Source organism: Lissotriton vulgaris, unplaced genomic scaffold (assembly GCF_964263255.1).
Source record: "Lissotriton vulgaris unplaced genomic scaffold, aLisVul1.2 SCAFFOLD_2913, whole genome shotgun sequence".
NCBI classification, from domain to species: Eukaryota; Metazoa; Chordata; class Amphibia; order Caudata; family Salamandridae; genus Lissotriton; species Lissotriton vulgaris.
The window spans coordinates 183,964-204,504 of NW_028255600.1; the positions used below are offsets into that span (position 1 = coordinate 183,964).

Genomic DNA, 20,541 nt, shown 5'->3' on the forward strand with positions numbered 1-20,541 from the left:
AGCCTCTATGAGGATGCGGATCGTACCGCGACTCGGCTCTCACTCTGCGGGGCTCCCGGGGGCTGAAAAGGTCAGAGGGCGGTGCAAGCCGAACAAGGCAGGATGCTCGCACCGCGGGGACAGCACAGTACCTTCTAAGACTTGGAGAGGGTCGAGGCGGCAATGCCGGGGGTCGGCTCGGCGTCCCGCGTCGCGGTGTCTTCCTTCCGGGGCTGATCAGAGCGGCGGCTCGGCTCGGCTCGAAGGTTGGCGTTGCGGCGTAGGGCCGGGCCAGTGGGACAAAGCGCCTCGGGGTCCTGCAAGAGGGGGCATACGCTGGGTGCGGGCGAAGCGGCAGGGCACGTCAAGGGGGTCAAGACGGGCTTCTTCTGCACAACGCGCCGCAGCCGCTCACAGACAGCGGCAGGCGCTTTCACGGGCAAAGTTCACAAAGGGGCAAGCAGGCACAGGGCAAAGTCTCTCCTCACGGTGCGAGCTACGGCTCGTTTGGGCGACAGTCACGGTGCTTGGGCCAGCGAGGCTGGTCTTTGCGGTGCTTCTGGGGCCTTGGCAGGCAGCAGTCACAGTGCTTGGAGGGACGGTAGTGCCCCGGGCCTCTCAGAGTGCGTGGCGGATGATCACGACGCGCTCCGCTTTTCCCAGGTAGAACTGCAGGGGAAGGCAGCACTCACAGCGGTTCCTCTTTCAGGGGGAGTAGCGCCCAATGTTCCTGGGGTGCTGTTCAGGGGGCAAGTTCCACCGCAAGCCCTTGGAGATCTTTAGTAGAAGTTTGGCACAAAGTTCAATTAAAGCAAAAGTCTCTTTCAGTCTTTCCTTTCTCTCCTTCTGCAGCAAGGCACCAGACACAGGCCAGAGACAGCACTCCTCCTTGTAGTCTTTCCAGGTCCTTCTCTTCGGGCAGAGTTTCTTCTGTAGCGCAAACTGGATCTAATTTACAAGGAGCAGGGCTCCTACTTTTATACAGAGTTTTCTTTGTTCTCCCAGGCCAGTGGGGCCTTTGCATAACTTCATTCAGTCTCTGAGCACTTGTTGGGTGTACTCTGGTGTCTTCTTTCAGTATGAGGGGCTGGCACATCAGACGCTCCACAGGAGGTGGAGCCAGCATTGTGTGGCCAGGGGCAGCCAGGAGTACCTTGATGATGGTGCTTCGCCCTTCCTGGGCCAGGTGCCGGCTGAGTCATCAGTCGCTCCCCAGGGGGGCGGAGCCAGCATTGTGGTGGCAGAGCACAGCCTGATTAGAAGTCCAGGGCCACTCCTACCTCCCACTAAGGTGTAATCCTTGCATTCACCACCTGTCATCCCCCAGCCCTGTCACTCACACATCCCAGACAGTCAGATACACATACTAGCAGAGGCGGGCTGAAATGGTTAGGCAAGCAAATGCTAACTTTCTAATAGTAGCATTTGCAAACACAGGATATTAAAATAACCTTTACTAAAAGATGTATTTTATTATTCTGAGTTCAGGCATACTAAACATGACTCTCTACCATGTTCCCTGAGCCTGCTGGGATTATAGAGAGTAATAATTCCAGCAGCCCATTCTGGCCTAAAGGGAGCAGGTAGCCTTACAATAGTGAAAAACGAATTTGGCAGTAATTCACTATTAGGACATGCCACACACCTCAGAGCATGTCCTACCTTACACTTACAATGCGCCCTGCCCTAGGGCCTACCATAGGGGTGACTAATATGAAGTTATGGGAAGGTTTAGGGGCTGGCAAGTGGGTGCACTTGCCCAGCCAGCATGACAGTACCAGACTGCACGCAGGTTCTGCAATGGCAGACCCTAGACACATTTTAAGGCTGCTTCTGTGGGTGGCGCAACCAGCGCTGCAGGCCCACTAGCAGTATTGGCCTTCACAAGCCCTGGCACTCCTGGTGCACTTTACTGGGGACTGACAGTAAATCCAATGAACCAATCAGGTATACCAATCACAGTTATACTTTTCATAGGGAGCACTTGCACTGCGGAACGGGTTGGCCGTGGTCCAGTGCCCTGAGCGGCGGACACCAGCAAAAACATCTGAGGCACATCAGCAAAAAGTGGAAGGGAAACTCACGCCAAGGTGCCAGGTCTAACAAACTTCAAAAAGCTTGGCATGACCAAAAGGCTGTGCTGACTGAGTACCAGCCAGGACAGAAGGTGTGGGTGTTGGAGCCAGTTGCCCCAGCAGCACTCTAGGACAAATGGTCTGTGTGAAAGGTTGGCCTGATATGTAGTGTTTCCAATTCTGGAACCACTTGGTATCAGTCCAAACAACCCCCAAAGATGTCTGGTTGTAAGTCAACCTTGTTAGACAAGCTATCCTAGTGGTAGCATGGACTAAGCAGCCTTAAAGGCTTAACTTAAGAGGTCGTGTTAAGCGAGCTGTTTTACCACATACAATCCTGTAATCAAATGAAAGGACACCACACAAGTATATATTATAAAAATATATGTGTTTATTTCTAAATTAGTCCCCAGTACTCTTTATGAGGAAAGGGGCACAAGCGTTAAATCAAAAGCACAGTATAACATACAAAGTTGCACAATTATGGATGAGGGCGGGTGGCCACTCAAACCATATATTAAGAAAGTGGTATAAGAGATACCAATCGAACAGTGGTTAGGCCTAGGGCCTAGAGAATCGCTGGGAGCAGTCAGGACTAGCAATGCTGAAGTCGGGAATAGCCCACAGAATTCGGGCGCAGCACAGAAAGTGCGGCTTGCACCAATGCAATGTCAATGGTGCGTAAAAGTTACACAAAGTGAGTTTAAAGATACTTCCGCTGAACCTAGAGGAACAAAACTTAAGACACAGACCCTAGAGGTGTGGACCAGTGTAGGAACACCGGCGTTGCAATGTTACCTCACCCACAGGAAGTGGGTGCACAGGGTTGAAGTGGCGTCGGGTTTTGACACGCAGGCTCTTGGTGCTTGGAGCTGAAGAAGCTGCAGGCGATGGGAAGCAGAAGTGTCCGGTGTGATCCAAGGGCGGATCAAAGTCGAGATGTATCTGAAAGCAGAGGGGACAGAGTCTGGGTCACTCAGCAGTGAGCAGGGTGGAACCAGGACGGAACCAGGCAATGTCGGGCGCAATCAGATGGTTGTCGAGAGGCTTCTCTCCGCTGTCACGTGGGCTCTGGGGCATCTGCGATGTCCAGGAGCAGGTCACGATCTGTCCCACGCAGGCTCTCGCCGTCAGCACCGTCGGCTTCAAGATTGCAGCAAACAGCACTTGGCAAAAGCAATCCACGCGGAACCGGGAGATTGCTTCTCACTCGAACCAGGAGGGTCAGAGTGGGGCTCCTTTTCACAGGAGCTGGTGCAGATCTGGAGCAACCAGAAAAGCAAGTCGTATTCAAGTTTTCGTTGGCACAAGGACTACAAGCCAGCTGGCAAGTGACCGGGCCAACGCGTCGAGCCAACACAAGCAGGAGGGCCCCACGCAGCACTCGTCGAGTGTGGAGGGGGTAGCTTTGGTGCAAGTGTAGCTCGGGGTGAGGGCTTCTCAAACCCTGGTGTACAGCTTCGAGGGTCACTCGTGGGCTGCACGGTCAGCGTCTCGTGGCCTTTTCAAGATGGCGTGCCCCACGCTTCCGGTCGCCTCCACGGGTCTCAGCTCTGCAGGGACTGTGGATCAGGCTGAGAGAAGGCAGGCAAGCTTGATCTCGTCGATCTCTGTCGCTCGAGTTCCGTCAGGAACTGCAAAAAAGCAAGGGTCGAGGGCTGGATGGTGCCTGTATGCACAGGGTGGTCACTCCTTGACCACAAGGGAGATTCTTCAGTCTTCTATGTTGAGTAGAATGTCGAAGGGTCCAGAATTTGTTTCTTATGTTTCTTCAGGATGATCTGAGTTGCATTGGCACTGCTCCCACTCTTATTCGAATCTGGTGGGCTGGACATCCTGCTAGGTCCCCTCCTATGGGTGGGACCCAGGAAGGGGGTGGTTACACCCCTTTCCTTTGATCCAGGACGCGCTGGGACTGGGATGCCCCAGAACCGGTTTGGCTGGATTTTGCAAGGGGCAGCCTTGTGCTCCCCAGGCAGTGTCTGGTTTCTTTGAAACCTTCCTGCTACAATCCACTATCTCCTGTCTGGGGTGGTTTGACACTGCCCTGCGACAGGAAACCCTTTGTCCAGGCCACCATTTGCTGAGTTTCGGTCAGCAGCAGGAGGCCAGACCCGTGTCTGTGGCAGAGGCATCTATTTTGTGGATCTGAGGCTCATTTTAAATCAACTGCGTTTCAGTAAAGTAACATGTCCTATCCCTCTAGAAGGGTGGAATGCTACCCCCGTTGCCAGAACTGGCGAGGGGGTAGTATTCTAATTCGTATGACACCTTACACGACATGTTTTGATAAAGCCAAACCAAAGTTGCTATATAACCGCGAGGATTATAAGGCGCTTAAGAGTATATGGTATGGCATTATCCTGGATCAGCTTAGGGAGTGGTTCCCGACAGCTGCAGACAGGCTCAGCTCATGCCAGAGCTCCATCTCACATAAAACCACGCACTCTGCCTCCAGGATTGATGAGGCCTTCCATAGGAGTGACTCACAGGTTTAGATGTGTCCAGATATAGGTTTAGATATAGGTATACAATATCTAAGCCAGGGGTGATTACACCCACTTGCCCCAGCTGAGTGATCAGCCAGTTGTGTCAATTTAAGAACCAGCCAGTGGTGGCAAAAGCTATGCTTCAGCCCCTGGTAGGCCTTGGTGGCACCTATGCCCTGAGCACCTATAGTGCATGGTACAGGGGCTGACAAGGAGTCCATTTCCAATTGTGGTATGTACCTATAGCACATGTATTACAAATTTAGAGCGAGAACAGCAGGCTGGGGGTCTGATTAGCAGGCCCACAGACTCAGTAAGTCGAAAACCAGTGAAGCAAAAAGCAAACAAATGGGGGTGACCATAGGATAGCAGACCCTACTCTCCTACAGTCTGGACCCCTCACCATTGTTGAGAAAAAGGGAGAGGTCACCTACTTGGTGGACCTTGGAACCCCTAGGAGCCCCCACAGGGTGCTCCATGTCAACAGACTAAAAGCATATGTTGACAGGGCAGGCATGGGCTTGCTCATGGCTACAGATGAGGGTCAGGAGGAGGAGAGTGACCCTCTCCCATACCTGTTGACTCAGAACCCTGATGATGGTTCAGTTGATGGTGTGGCCTTAGCTGGCAGCCTCACTGACCAGCAGCAACAGGACTGCAGACAAGTTCTACAGGCCTTTAGACATATGTTTTCATTAACACCTAGTCAGACTAACTGGTGCACCCATGCGGTGGACACTGGTGACAGTCTGCCTGTGAATAGTAAGATCTACAGGCAACCTGACCATGTCAGGGACTGTATAAAGACTGAGGTGCAGAAAATGCTTGAGTTGGGAGTAATTGAGCCATCAGAGAGCCCCTGGGCTAGCCCAGTGGTCCTTGTACCAAAACCTCACACCCAAGATGGTAAGAGAGAGATGAGGTTCTGTGTGGACTACAGAGGTCTCAATGCTGTCACTAGGACAGATGCTCGCCCAATTCCAAGAGCAGATGAGCTCATTGATAATTTGGCTTCTGCCAAGTTTCTGAGCACATTTGATTTGACAGCTGGCTATTGACAAATCAGGTTAGCTGAGGATGCCAAGGCCGAAACTGGTTTCTCAACCCCGGGAGGTCATTATCAGTTTGTGGTAATGCCCTTTGGTTTGAAGAATGCACCTGCCACTTTCCAAAGGTTGGTGAACCAAGTCCTCACTGGGTTGGATGGCTTTTGTGCAGCTTATCTAGATGATATTGCTGTCTTCAGCTCCAGATGGGAGGATCACCTGATCCACCTGAAGGAAGTGCTTGAGGCTCTGCAGAAGGCAGGCCTAACTATCAAGGCCACAAAGTGCCAGATAGGGAAGAGTAAAGTTGTGTACCTGGGCCACCTTGTAGGTGAGGGTCAGGTTCAACCACTGGAGAGTAAGATTCAGACCATCAAGGACTGGTCCCCTCCAACTACCCAGACTCAGGTCAGAGCTTTCTTGGGCCTGTCTGGTTATTACAGAACGTTTGTTAAGAACTATGGGTCCATTGTGACACCACTTAATGACTTGACTTCTAAGAAGATGCCAAAGAAGGTTCAGTGGACAGAAATCTGTCAAAAGGCATTTGATGACCTGAAGAAGGCCATGCGCTCTGCACCTATCTTGAAGAGTCCTGACTACTCCAAAGAGTTCATTGTACAGACAGATGCTTCTGATTTGGGGGTGGGAGCTGTGCTTTCACAACTTAATGTAGATGGTCAAGACCAGCCCATTGCTTTTATTAGCAGAAGGCTGACCCCCATGAGAGAAATGTTGGTCAGCTATTGAGAGGGAGGCCTTTGCAGTGGTTTGGGCACTGAAGAAGTTGAGGCCATACTTGTTTGGCACTCACTTCAAAATTCAGACAGACCATAAGCCCTTCTTGTGGCTAAATCAGACGAAGGGTGAGAATCCCAAACTGCTCAGGTGGTCCATTTCCCTACAGGGGATGGACTTTACAGTGGAGCACAGACCAGGGACTGACCATGGCAATGCAGATGGTCTTCCCAGGTACTTCCACTTAGAACATGAAGACACAACTGGTCATGGTTAGTCTAATGTCCCTGCATTGGGGGGGGGGGGTTATGTAGGAGAGTAGGGTCTGCTTTCCTATGGTCACCCCATTTTTTTGCTTTTTGCTTCACTGATTTTCGAGTTATTGTGGCTGTGGGCCTGCTAATCAGACCCACAGCCCTGCTGTTCTATCTCTAAATTCACACCATGTACTTTAGGTACATCACCAATTGGGATTTGGGCCACTCTTATGAGTCCCTGTACAGTGTACTATAGGTACCCAGGGCATAGGTGCACCCAAGGCCTACCAGGGGCTGCAGCATATCTTTTGCCACCCCTGGCTGGCCATCCAAACTGACACAACTGGCTGATCACTCAGCTGGGGCAAGGTTGTGTAATCACCCCTTGCTTAGATATAGTATTCCTATGTCTAACCTTATATCTAGACACATATACACCTATAAGTCACTCCTATGGCAGGCCTTAACAATCCTGAAGGCAGAGTGCTTGGTTTTATGTGAGATGGTGCTCTAGCATGAGCTGAGCCTGTCTGCAGCTTTCGGAACCATGTCCTTATAGCTGTTCTAGGATATTGCCATACCATATACTCTTAAGTGCATTATGAACCTCGCGGTCAGATGCTAACTTTGGTTTGGCTTTAACATGTCATGTAAGGTGTCATACGCTTTGGAATACTACCCCCTCGCCAGTCCTGGTGACGGGGGTAGCATTCCACCCTTCTAGAGGGAGAAGACATGTTACTTCCATTAATCCCGGTTAAAGTTAACCAGAGCCTCAGCATCACAAAATGGATGCTGCTGCCACAGACACAAGTCTGACCTCCTGCTGCTGGGAGTCCTTCCAGCGAGGGAGGCTTGGACAATAGGTTTCCAGTCACAGGGAGGTGCTAGCACCACCCCAGACAGGCTATAGTGTATTGGGGCAGGGAGGGCTGAATGAAATGAGACACTGGCTGGGGCACACAAGGTGTCTCATGCATAGTCCAGTTCAAACCGGTGCTGGGGCACTCCAGCCCCAGCTCTGGCGCAAAACTGGACAAAGGGAAAGGGGTGTAACCACCCCCTTCCTGGGTCCCACCCATAGGAGGGACCTAGCAGGTAATCCAGGACCTAAATTTTGTATATAGGTAGGAGCTGAGTCCCAAGACTTTAGATTTATCCTGACTGAAACTCTGATACGAAACTCTGGACCTTCGACATCCTTCTCGACGTAGAAGACTGAAGAATCTCCCTTGTGGTCAAGGAGTGGCCACCCTGTGCAAGCAGGCACCATCAATCGCTCAACGGTTTGCTTTGTCGTTGCTCCCGCCGGAGCCCGAACACAGAGCCTGTCAAGACCTGGTCTTCCAGACTTCCTTCAGCCCGATCCACAGCCACAGCAAAGCTGCGACCCGTGGAGGCGACGCGAGACCGGCCATCTTGGAAAGCCAGCGAGACGCTTTCGGTGCAGCGTCTGAGACACCCTCGAAGTTGTACATTGGGGATTGAGAAGCCCCAGCCCCGAGCATCAACTGCAACCAAGATCACCTCTCCACACTCATCGAGTGCTGCGTGGGGCCCTTTTGCATTTTCCTGCTCGGCGCGTCTGACCGATCACTTGCCCGTTGGCTAGTGGCCTCTGTGATGAAGAAATCTGAAATCTACACTGATGGTCTGGTTGCTTCAGACTGGCCCTTGCTTCCCTGCAAAGGAGAAGCCCCTCAGTCCTTGCTGGCCTGAGTAAGAAGCCCTCTTCGAATCCTGCATGGGTTGCCTTTGCCAAGGCTTGTTGACTCCAATCCGGAAGCCGACACCGACGACAGCGAGAGCCTTTGTGGGACAGTCAGTGCCCCGCTCCTGGTTGTTGTCGACACCTCCTGGTCCACGTGGCAGCAGAGACAAGCTTCACGACACTGCCTGATTGCTCCCCGACATCGCCTGAGTCCTTCCTGGTTCCATCCTGGTCACTGGCTAGTGACGCAGACTCTGTCCCCTCTGCTTTCAGGTACTCCTCATGCTCAATTCGCACTTGGATCCAACCGGACTCTTCTCTCCTGGTCGCCGGAAGCATCTTTTCTCCTAGGCTCCATAGGAATCCACGACGAAACCCGACACACTTTGGGACCTATGCACCCGCTTCCTGTGGGTGAGGTAACGTGAGTACTTCGGTGCTCCTGTAAAGATTGACTATTCTAGTGTCCTCGTTTCAGGTCGTGAGTTCCTAGTCCAGTCGGAAGACTCCTAAAGCTTTAACTTTCTAACTTTACGCATCCATTGACTTCTATGTGTGCACGCGTGTGCATTTAGACTCTGCACTAGCATCCCGTGGGCCTCCTGCTTCCTAACTACTGTTAGTCCAGTGTAGCCCCAGCGATTCCCAAGGCCCTAGGCCTTTCAATTGTTTGTGACGTGCTTCTTATACCACTATTTTAGTATATGGTTTAGCGGGCCACCAGGGCCTATCCATATTGTGCAACTTATTGTATGTTATATAGAGTTACTTGTTATGCGCTTGTGCCTCTGCCCTCATAAAGAGTTCAGAGGATTGATTTAGAAATAAACACATATATATTTTGATTATATAACCTGTGTGGTGTCCTTTCATTTTGTATTAAAGGGATTGCATATGGTAAAACAGCTGGTTTCACATGCCCTCTTGAGTTTAGCCTAAGACTGCTTTGTCCATGCTACCACTAGGATAGCTGGTCTATAAGGTTGACTTTACAACCATCACCATAAGGGTTGTTTAGACTGATACAGGGTGCCCACTAGAACAGTGGACATCACCTATCAGACCAACTTCTCACACATGGTTACTGACTTTCTTTGTGATAACTTCTGTATGTTCTTTTCCATTTCACACCAAGAAGTTCTTACCTTCTGTTACGTAAATCATATAATCATTCTCAGCCCATTTGAACCACAGCTACCCTGCACTTACATCAGCACCTCCTCAGGTTCAGACCTCTCTGAAGTTTCATACGAGAGCCACTCAAAATGCCCCGGAGACCCATAAGACATTTGCTTTGTATTCCCTCACAAGGTCTGTGGCCCCTCACATCATTTGATTGAACCACACTCTGCTGCATACACAACTCACCACCACAAGACCAGACACTACTGCCACGTTCCATAGATGGCATCCCTCAGTCTCACTACCACTTAACAGCGGCACTCATGTGACCACTCACACAACCACTTGGAGGCTTACTTACACTCAACCACAGTATCCTGAGCAGTCTCGTGCATGCACGCTGACTTTGTCAACATAAACCTTACACTGATGGTGCTAACCTCTGCACTTACAGCTTAACATCTGCCGTCAACAGAATGACTTAATTGGAGTGACAAAGATCAAAATGAAAGACAAGAGGAGACAGGATTAAAAGGAGCGCAGTCATGTTATTAATGGTTCTTTGCTTTTTGCAATAATCTAACAAACCCATGCTATAAAGCTGTAACAGTAAATGTGATGATCATAGAAAACCTGTAAAGAAGTATCCTACGGTGATCCATGAACTGCTACGGGACTACCTGCCCATCCCTCCAATCACAATCTGTGACAGGTCGAGCAAGGACAGTGCTAGGGTGAACAACTTACAAGCCAATCAGAAGGGTCTCAGCACAGCCGTCTCAGAAGGTAATTTTGAATTGCTACCTTGAAAAAACGAGACTAGCTCCCTGTGGTTAGGCCCCTCTGACTGTATGCTGTGTACCCATTCGGAGTAAAAAAGGACAGCGCGCGCCTCTCTCAAACATTATGTGAGGGTTTTTCTTATGTGTAGACAAAGAATCCACTTGTGACTTATTATTGTCAAACTTGACACAGGTTAAAGAAATGTGTGTTTTTTGTTTAATTCCGAAGCGACGTCATCCCTATTTCACGTGACGGTTGTAGATCGATATGCAGAGCAAACATTTCTAGGGCTCAACTTGAGCAAGAGTTCTTCGATCAGCGCTTCTCGAACTTTTTTTAACCACAACCCTAATTTTAGAACAACAAATGTTTACGACCCAACCAGCTTTAATGTAACTAGAGCATTGTGTGGTAGCACTCTCTCATTACAGACAGCATATGTTCCATTGGAATGGCCACTAAATTTTGCACAGACACAGTTTTAGTGATAAAATGATATCGCACGCAAATGATAATGTGTGGAAGTCTGCTTCCAGTGAATATTTATCATTTGTGCATCGCCAAGTAAAGTGTCTAGATTTGTTTTGATAACATTAAAATCTTTGTTTCCATCACATTTCAGAACTAGAAAAAATGTGCTTCATGTTTGCATTCCCAACTTCTAAATGCACAAAGTTCATTTACAAGAATTTACATTTTGTTGTGTGTAAAAGAAAATGACATCATACAGCCTTTCCATTCACACTCACTGTACCCCAGGACAAGATTGTCACATAAAAGTTTACTGTTCTTTCTCCGACCGCAAAGTGAGAGGAGTTCTCGGCTATACCTGTTATTTGTTGGCTCGTCCACCTCTATTTGGATAATTGAAACAAAGCATCTCAGAAAAGCTCACTAAAAATGTTATTATTCACACTTTACAGACACTAAAAAGATTAAAAATAGGGAATACAATAGAAAAAAGCATTTACAATGCAAAAGGTCTCGCATTTGCAAAAGTTTGAGCTCTTGGCGTTGTACAGTAGCGGTCGATGGTGGGAGAGCTGTCAGGCGATGACGTGGGGCGGGGGAGGGGCAGGGTTGGGGTTAGTAAACTACGGAATATGGCCAAATACATGTAAGTAAACATATAAATAAATACAACAAATCTCTTTGCTGACAGCCGCAAACAAATCTCAGGCCCTATTTAAGATAGTAAAGGACCTAGCCCATCCTGACAGCACTAAAAATGCCATCCCGGCTTCACAAGCTCTCTGCGACTCGCTAGCTCAACCCTTTGAGGACAAGATAGCCAACATATTAAACAATCTCTCCCCCTCTACTAGCGGTACTGCACACGACTCCATCTCGCCTGAGAAGGGGACGGAGAGTACTGAATCAGGGGAGCTAAGTAACTTCCCTCTACCATCCTTCGAGGAGTTTTGCTCTCTGGCTGACGGGGTGTCCTCTGGTTCACCATCTGATCCTTTACCCCCTAAATTCTGGAAACTCTGTCGTGAAGAGCTGTTTTTCCCACTATTTTTCATCTGCAGTCAGTCTCTCACCTCAGCACGGGTGCCAGACTGCTGGACACTGGCGGTGGTTTCTCCACTGCTCAAAAAGGAGAATCTTGATCCCACATGCCCAGCCAACTTTAGGACCATCTCCCTCCTGCCATTTCCCATAAAAATCTTAGAGAAACTGGCCACAAAACACCTCTCCAACTTTCTGGAGAAAAATCATCGTTTGGATGTGGCTCAGTTTGGGTTTCGACTGGCACACGGGACAGAGTCGGCCTTGGTGACTGTTCTCGATGACCTTCGAACGCGTGCCGACCAGGGCCAAGCAGCCTTTCTTATGCTGCTTGACATGTCAGCCGCGATCGACACGGTCAACCATGCAATCTTGATCGGGAGACTGAGAGAGGCTGGGGCAGGGCTCGACAAATCCACTCGCCCGCTCGCATTTGCGAGGGAGAATGGATGAGGACGAGCTATTTTTAGCTCCTACTCGCCCTTTCTGGCGAGTAGGAAACAAACTAACTTTTTTCCTCTGCCTTTGAAAACGGAGCAAAAGTGACAAGATAACAAGATTTAAAGGCATTTTTATTGCTCACAAAGGAACTAAGCAATAAAGATGCCTTTAAATCTTGTTAACTTGTCACTTTTGCTCTATTTTCAAAGACAGAGGTCAAGTAGGTTGCAGTTGGGTCGAGGGGATTTTCCAAGTTACTAGACCTGCAGGACTAGTACAATTTTTCAGATTTGTCGAGCCCTGGGCTGGGGTATCGGGCTTGGCCCTTGAATGGCTGGTGACATATCTCGTACGACACGATCTTAAAGTCGAACCGTACGGCATTAAGATCGTGTCGTACGCCGACGATACCCAGCTAGTGGTTTCATTGGCCCAAGAGAACAACAGACATCCCTCGGCTGGCCTGCTGAACTGTTTGGAGAACATGAGGGAATGGATGACCAACTCCTCCCTCAAACTGAATGGAGGAAAAACAGAGCTCATGCTCCTAGGTCCAGCTTCACCAGTACCTTTTACCTCCTTGTGGCCCGATGGTCTAGGCACACCGCCTATTCCCAAGGATAGTGTGAAGAGCCTGGGAGTATGGCTTGACAACAAGCTCTCTTTCTCCACTCAGGCCACCAGGCTGTCTGCCACCTGTTTTGGCTTACTTAGATCACTAAGGAAGGTTCTTCCACTTCTGCCCCTTGATGCCAAGAAGGTGGCAGTACAAGGCCTCATTCAGTCCCGTCTGGACTCAAATAATGCTCTTTACCTAGGGGCACCCGAGATGACTCTTCCGAAGCTTCAGGTGGTACAAAATTGCGCGGCACGTACCATACTCCAGATTCCACGATCCCAGTCGGCCAGACATGGCCTGAAAAGCTTACACTGGTTGCCAGTAAGGCAGAGAGTGGCCTTCAAGGCACTGTGCATTACGCACCGGGCCTTTTGGAAGACCGGTTCAGCAATTAACAACAGTCTGGTCACCCCCTACCACCCTAACAGGAATCTGCGGTCCACGGGTGCCTTTCTGGCAGTTGTTCCTAGAGTGAAGAGAGCTAGGTCGGGGGGCAGGCTGTTCTCGCTGAACGCCGCCAAGCTCTGGAATGCCCTCCCCCTCACTCTTCGATCTACACCCGACCTGCTCTCATTCCGTAAGAAGCTGAAAACAGCCTTATTTGCCAAATCCCTCTAAGTTCCTGCACCCTCGGCCCCTGTCAGATCTCTGTTTAATCTCAGCGCTTGGACGCCTCTGGGCAGCAATCGCGCTCAACAAATCGATAATAATAATAATAATAATAATATTTCGATCAAAGGCACCAGGTAGTCGCTCTGCCACCCTTTCAATCGAACATCAAGAGGGTTGGGCAAGGAGTACCTTGCCCAACCCTCTTCAATCTGTACCTTTGCCCCTTAATCATGCTGATCAAGTCGTTTGGCATAACGGTCACCAACTACGCCGATGACACAGTCAAGTCAAGTCAATAAATTTATATAGCGCGCTACATACCCAGAGGGTCTCAAGGCGCTTGAAGGAAGGGTGGGGATTTACTTGTCAAATATCCACGTTTTAAGTTGCTTTCTGAATGCTAGGTGGTTCTGAGTAAGGCGAAGGTGAGTGGGAAGTGAGTTCCAGGTTTTAGCTGCCAGGTAGGAGAAGGATCTACCTCCCATGGTGGTTTTGTTGATGCGAGGTACAGTGGCCAGGGCCTAGTTGGAGGATCGTAGTTGGCGGGGGGGGGGGTGTAGAAGGACAGTCGTGTGTTGAGGCATTCGGGTCCGATTTCGTAGAGTGCTTTGTGTGCGTGGGTTAGGAGCCGGAAAGTAATCCTCTTATTGACGGGGAGCCAGTGGAGGCTTTTCAGGTGACCGGAGATGTGTTCTTTGAGCGGGATGTTGAATAGGAGCCTGGCTGAAGGGTTCTGGATGCGTTGGAGTTTTTTCTGGAGTTTTGAGGTGGTACAGGCGTAGAGGGTGTTTCCGTAGTCCAGTCGGCTTGTGACCAGAGCGTGGGTGACTGTTTTTCTAGTTTCGGTGGGGATCCAGCGAAATGTTTTTTTGAGCATGCGAAGAATGTTGAAGCAAGATGAAGAAACGGCGTTGACTTGTCTGTTCATCGAGAGTGAGGAATCCAGGATGACGCCCAGGTTCCGTGCGTGGTCCGTCGGGATGGGTGCTTTTCCAAGGGCCTCTGGCCACCAAGAGTCATTCCAGGCGGAGGGGGAGGTGCCTAGGATGAGGACTTCTGTTTTGTCTGAGTTCAGTTTCAAACGGCTGTGCTTCATCCATTCGGCTACTTCTTTCATTCCTTCATGCAGGTTGGTTTTGGCAGTGTTAGGGTCTCTGGTGAGTGATAGGATCAGTTGAGTGTCGTCGGCGTAGGAGATGATGTTGAGGTTGTGTTGGCGTGCGATGACCGCGAGGGGGCTCATGTATACGTTGAAGAGGGTGGGGCTGAGTGACGATCCTTGTGGCACGCCGCAGATGACTCCAGTGGCCTCGGACTTGAATGGTGGAAGGCGGACTCTCTGGGTTCTTCCGGTGAGGAACGAGGTGAGGGTAAGGGAGGGGTATCACAGGAGGTTTTCCATCGATGCATGTGTACTACGGCAGAATGGCTGGGGAATAATTCCCTTCAATTTAACAGCTCAAAAACAGAGGTACTACACTGCTCCACGGACCGGATCTCCAGACCTCTACCACAGGGGTTCTGGCCTCACGATTTCCAAGGCACTAGCCTGCCTGCTGATTCGGTTCGGAATCTGGGTTTATGTTCAGCTCTGACCTACAGCTGGACACAACAGTAAATAAAACGGTGGCTACATGTATGGCTCTACTTGGCTCTTTGAGAAAGATCCTACCCTTGCTCCCGACACAGGCAAGACCAGAGGTAGTGCGGAGCATAATATTAAGTCGTCTCGACTATTGCAACGCACTGCTGCTGGGGGCCCCGACTACTGTATTAGGAAAACTCCAACGCATACAGAATTTCGCTGCCAAATTGGCACTGTCGCGACGGCGCTCGGACTCTTCTGCCAAGGCACTCAGGGACCTCCATTGGCTCCCTATTTCTCAACGGGTGAACTTTAAGGCTCTATGTCTGGTCTTTAGAGCTCTACACAATCAAGGCCCGGCCCCCCTGCAAGATCTCTTTTCATGGTATCTCCCATCAAGAACACTCCGGTCAGCCTCGGCTCACTTGGTGGTAGTACCTAAGTTCCTAAGGGCCCGGATGGGTGGACGGTCTTTCAGGATCACCGCAGCGCGGCTGTGGAATTCTTTGCCGTTAGGTCTTAGGGGCCAAGAAGATTTTGCCATCTTCAAAAAAATATTAAAGACTCATCTGTTCCCCAGAGCAATGTAAATCGAGTGGTAGCTAGTAAAATCATGTTCTGTGTCATCATAGTCTAAGCACCAGGATGGCCGTCAGGTGACAGTGTTAGCGCTATACAAGAACGCCTATACATACAGACATACAAACAAATGTTGCGCGCACTGCATTGCCAATGCGATGCAGTGCGTTCAACAATCTTTTTAATGTATATGTTTACTTAACTGTATTTGGCCGTATTCTGTAGTTTACTACCCCCCACCCTGCCCCTCCCCCGCCCCACGTCACCGCCCGGCAGCACTCCTCCACCGACCGTTTCTGGCGTTGTAAATTACAATTCCTTTTATTTACGTGTTTAGAAAACCTGGAAGCGGTGCGTACACACACACTATGCACTTATAGTCCTTGCTTATGAGAAGCAAGGTTGGCTGTAAAAGATGCGCAGTTACTGCCAGCCTTGCTTTCGTAAACAACTACTATAAGTACAAAGTGCTTGTTTACACACCACTTGCAAGTTTTCAAAACACATAAAAGGCATTGTCGTTTACAATGCCAATAGCTCCAACCCTCCAAAATGTGTGACCTATTGCATTGCAAATGCTTGGTGACTTGGGTCATGGAGCCTGCAAGCTGAAAAGGGACGACACAGTACTTCTGTGCAGCAGCATTAAGAATGTCAGTGATCCCAAATAGCCCAAATCTGGCATTAGTTACAGGCGCTGATCTGACTCGAGGCACAGAAGACCTGCATCTGTAGGCACATAATACGAAAACGAAACGATGAACACTTTGTTCCACTGATGCAAGGTGCGCAGCCTCGAACCCGCGCCACTACCCACGCGGCTCCATTATGAAACTTTTTAAACATTTTAAACTGACTTCTCTCATAATTTTTTCAACATTTTAATCAAATCCTTATCCATTTTTCTCCAGAATTCAAACGAGTTGCACAATAGGTATTCAGAACTTCCATGTTTTATTCACGTCCCATCAGAAGTAGCATAGTTTAATCCAAACTCCCCCTGGTTTAAAACACCTCTTTGCATTAATACTGGCCGAGAAACAAGTGCTGCCACTCTCAGGCAAAATATATGCAAGAAAATATATAACTGCAGATGCTTCCTGAACCTTTACTCTCTGCCAAAACAAACATACTGCTTTGTTCGTTGAATGTGATCATTTTAACCCTACCTAGTGCATGTACTCTCTCACACTGCCAAATCTGCCAAACGTGCCCCTCCGTTCACATCTTTCTTATAAATGCTCTGCCCCACCCCACACCTCTGAACGTCAGACTAATTAATACCCCATGACCCAGCCCTTTTCAAACAGAGAAATAAACAAAATCCGGAACCATGAACTCTGCGAGCCACAAATAAATGACTCCAAATAACACCAAATGAATAACTCACCCACCCGCAAGACACTGAGAAATGAAGACGTTGCTTCACTTACAAAAATAAAATAGCAAATTTATGAGTGTATGTCTATGTAAAACATGAGTTAATGCACAAAGTGTAGCCAAAGTTCATCATTTGATCAAGTTCTTCCTGAGAGTTCGAATACCAAAGTCCAAGATGTCGGGATCCACAGTCTTTTTAACTCTTCAACTGCACATGTGGCGCGGGTTCGAGGCAGTGCACCCCACATCAGTTGAACAAAGTGTTCATCCATGCGTTTTCGTATTATTCAACGCGCACGGGCAGAGCACGACACCGGTGCCGCACGCCGCACATTGCAGTTGGAATCTTGGTTTATAGCTTAAGGATGAACAGGGTGTGCATGCGCCCATCAATGCATATCTACAGGCGCATAAATCAGAAATCAGGCCTGACTTCCAAGATGCAGGCACCGACCTCCCTTCTGGGCAGTTTCCATGCTTCATCGTAACAATCGATCACATGCGTCCAGCTGCTCTGTTTGCTCAGTAACTTTTCCATCTCTTCCGGGCGCCTAGACCCCCTGCCAAGCTCGTCTGGGGTGTAAAAGATGATCTGGTAGCACACTCTGTTCTCCTCCGTGGTGTTGAAGCTCCCCGGGGCGCTCACACTCTCCGCGCCGAGGATGGACCTCAGTTTGTCCCTGCCGCCCTCTAGAGCTTTCCTGTCCTTCGGGTTCTTCTTCAAATCAATGTAAAACCCGAGTTTTGTCAGTCTGTCGCAGATGGCCAGGTCCACGCGCTGCCCCCGCGTGGCAGCAGACGCGTCTACATCCGGGTCAGCATCACCCTTTGTTTTGGTTCCATTAGACCAATGCACTTCCGGGTCAGAACTAATTCCGCCTCTGCCCAGTTTCATTTCCGGGTCGGCGGCCCCGCGGGGCTCTTTATCGGCTCCTGTGAACTGTGCCAGGTACCCGCGCCGGACCCGGAGGCGGTCCCAGTGCCGGCCCCGCAGCAGGCCCATGATCTCAGCGAAGAGGCTCTGGCTCAGGCCGGCGTCGTCGGCGACGAGGGCTGCCAGCTTCTCCTCGCGCAGGTCCACCTTCTGCATGATGCGCACCACCTGCTGGTGGTCCGAGTAGCTAATCGGTCTCTTTGCCAGGGCCTGCAGCACGCCGGGGGGCAGCAGGTCGCAGCCGCAGGTCTCCAAGAGTTGGCGGGCCACCGCCTGGGGGTCTCGGGGGGCCGCCGAGCTGTATAATCTGGTCACCAACTGCTCAGCGCAGCGCTGCACCCCGTCACACTGCGCCACTTTGTCCTCCTCTGTGGGCAGGTCGTCCTCCCGAAGGCGCTGCAGCAGCCCCTCGCAGGCCTCTTCCAGGACCCTCCTCACATACACCCGGGCGCCGTGGTGGTGGGCGGGCATCAGGGAGGTCGCTGCAGCCATCTGAGGGTCCCCCTGTCCCAGTCTGCAGGGAGAGGCGCCTTCAGCTGAGCAAGACGCCTGAGGAATGAGAGCAGCTCTGCCTCAGCAGACTCAGTCCGCAGGGAGAGGCAAGAAGCAGGCTCAGCCCGCAGGGAGAGGCAAGAGGCAGGTTCAGCCCGCAGGTAGAGGCAGGCTCAGCCCGCAGGGAGAGGCGGGAGGCAGGCTCAGCTCGCAGGCAGAAGCAGGAGGTAAGCTCAGCTCGCAGGCAGAGGCAGGAGGCAGGCTCAGCTCGTAGGCAGAGGCAGGAGGCAGACTCAGCCCGCAGGGAGAGGCAGGCTCAGCTCGCAGGCAGAAGCAGGAGGCAGGCTCAGCTCAGAGGCAGGAGGCAGGCTCAGCTCGCAGGCAGAAGCAGGAGGTAAGCTCAGCTCGCAGGCAGAGGCAGGAGGCAGGCTCAGCTCGCAGGCAGAGGCAGGAGGCTGACAGCAGGCTCAGCACGCAGGGACAGGCAGGAGGCTGGCTCAGCTCGCAGGTAGAGACAGGCTCAGCCCGCAGGGAGAGGCAGGCTCAGCCCGCAGGGAGAGGCAGGAGGCAGGCTCAGCCCGCAGGGAGAGGCAGGAGGCAGGCTCAGCCCGCAGGGAGAGGCAGGAGGCAGGCTCAGCACGCAGGTAGAGGCAGGAGGCAGACTCAGCCCGCAGGGAGAGGCAGGCTCAGCTCGCAGGCAGAAGCAGGAGGCAGGCTCAGCTCAGAGGCAGGAGGCAGGCTCAGCTCGCAGGCAGAAGCAGGAGGTAAGCTCAGCTCGCAGGCAGAGGCAGGAGGCAGGCTCAGCTCGCAGGCAGAGGCAGGAGGCTGACAGCAGGCTCAGCACGCAGGGACAGGCAGGAGGCTGGCTCAGCTCGCAGGTAGAGGCAGGCTCAGCCCGCAGGGAGAGGCAGGCTCAGCCCGCAGGGAGAGGCAGGAGGCAGGCTCAGCCCGCAGGGAGAGGCAGGAGGCAGGCTCAGCCCGCAGGGAGAGGCAGGAGGCAGGCTCAGCACGCAGGTAGAGGCAGGAGGCAGACTCAGCCCGCAGGGAGAGGCAGGCTCAGCTTGCAGGCAGAAGCAGGAGGCAGGCTCAGCTCAGAGGCAGGAGGCAGGCTCAGCTCGCAGGCAGAAGCAGGAGGTAAGCTCAGCTCGCAGGCAGAGGCAGGAGGCAGGCTCAGCTCGCAGGGACAGGCAGGAGGCTGGCTCAGCTCGCAGGTAGAGACAGGCTCAGCCCGCAGGGAGAGGCAGGAGGCTGGCTCAGCTCGCAGGTAGAGACAGGCTCAGCCCGCAGGGAGAGGCAGGCTCAGCCCGCAGGGAGAGGCAGGAGGCAGGCTCAGCCCGCAGGGAGAGGCAGGAGGCAGGCTCAGCCCGCAGGGAGAGGCAGGAGGCAGGCTCAGCCCGCAGGGAGAGGCAGGAGGCAGGCTCAGCACGCAGGGAGAGGCAGGAAGCTCGCAGGCAGAGGCAGGAGGCAGGCTCAGCTCGCAGGTAGAGGCAGGAGGCAGGCTCAGCTCGCAGGCAGAGGCAGGAAGCTCGCAGGCAGAGGCAGGAGGCAGGCTCAGCTCGCAGGTAGAGGCAGGAGGCAGGCTCAGCTCGCAGGTAGAGGCAGGCTCAGCACGCAGGCAGAGGCAGGAGGCAGGCTCAGTCCGCAGGGAGAGACAGGAGGCAGGCTCAGTCCGCAGGGAGAGGCAGGCTCAGTCCGCAGGCAGAGGCGTCTTCAGCTGAGCAGGAAGCCCGAGGAGTGAGAGCAGCTCTGCTTCCTGGGCTGGGCGTGGCTGCAGAGGGGGGTGGGGTTCATCCAGCCTGTGGCTGGGCAGCTCTACTCCAGCTTTACAAAACAAACATCAGTATTCACATGGTCTGCAAGGAATATCCCGCCCTTGTAAGGATGGCGCCAAGCCATGCTCTCCTATAGTGCCTGGCGCCGCAACACCCCTCCCCCCTCACCCTCCCCCCAGATGTGGCGGAACGCCCAATGCACCCGAACCGGCCCGGCTCCATTCTTCTTATCTTGCAAACCCCCTCCCGGGCCGCCTCGTTCCCCGCCTTAACTTTGCAATTTGATCCTAACTTCCCTGTCTTAAGCTGGAAGATGAGGGCCCCTGTGCAGTGCATGGGGCACCACCTCGTGAAGCATTAAAGAGGGCTGGATTAGGGCAGGTGGAGACCCCTGTTAAATCCAGGTTTAGCAGAG

The 20,541-nt window shown here is 51.8% G+C and overlaps 1 protein-coding gene across 1 annotated transcript; it reads right to left on the minus strand.

Moving 5' to 3' along the window:
* Nucleotides 1–16,428: 16,428 nt before the first annotated feature.
* On the minus strand, nucleotides 16,429–18,354 carry LOC147659063 (uncharacterized). Its single transcript, XM_086951996.1, has one exon. It carries the CDS (start codon nucleotides 18,352–18,354, stop codon nucleotides 17,344–17,346), a length of 1,011 nt encoding a protein of 336 aa, XP_086808122.1. The 3' UTR covers nucleotides 16,429–17,343.
* Nucleotides 18,355–20,541: the final 2,187 nt, after the last annotated feature.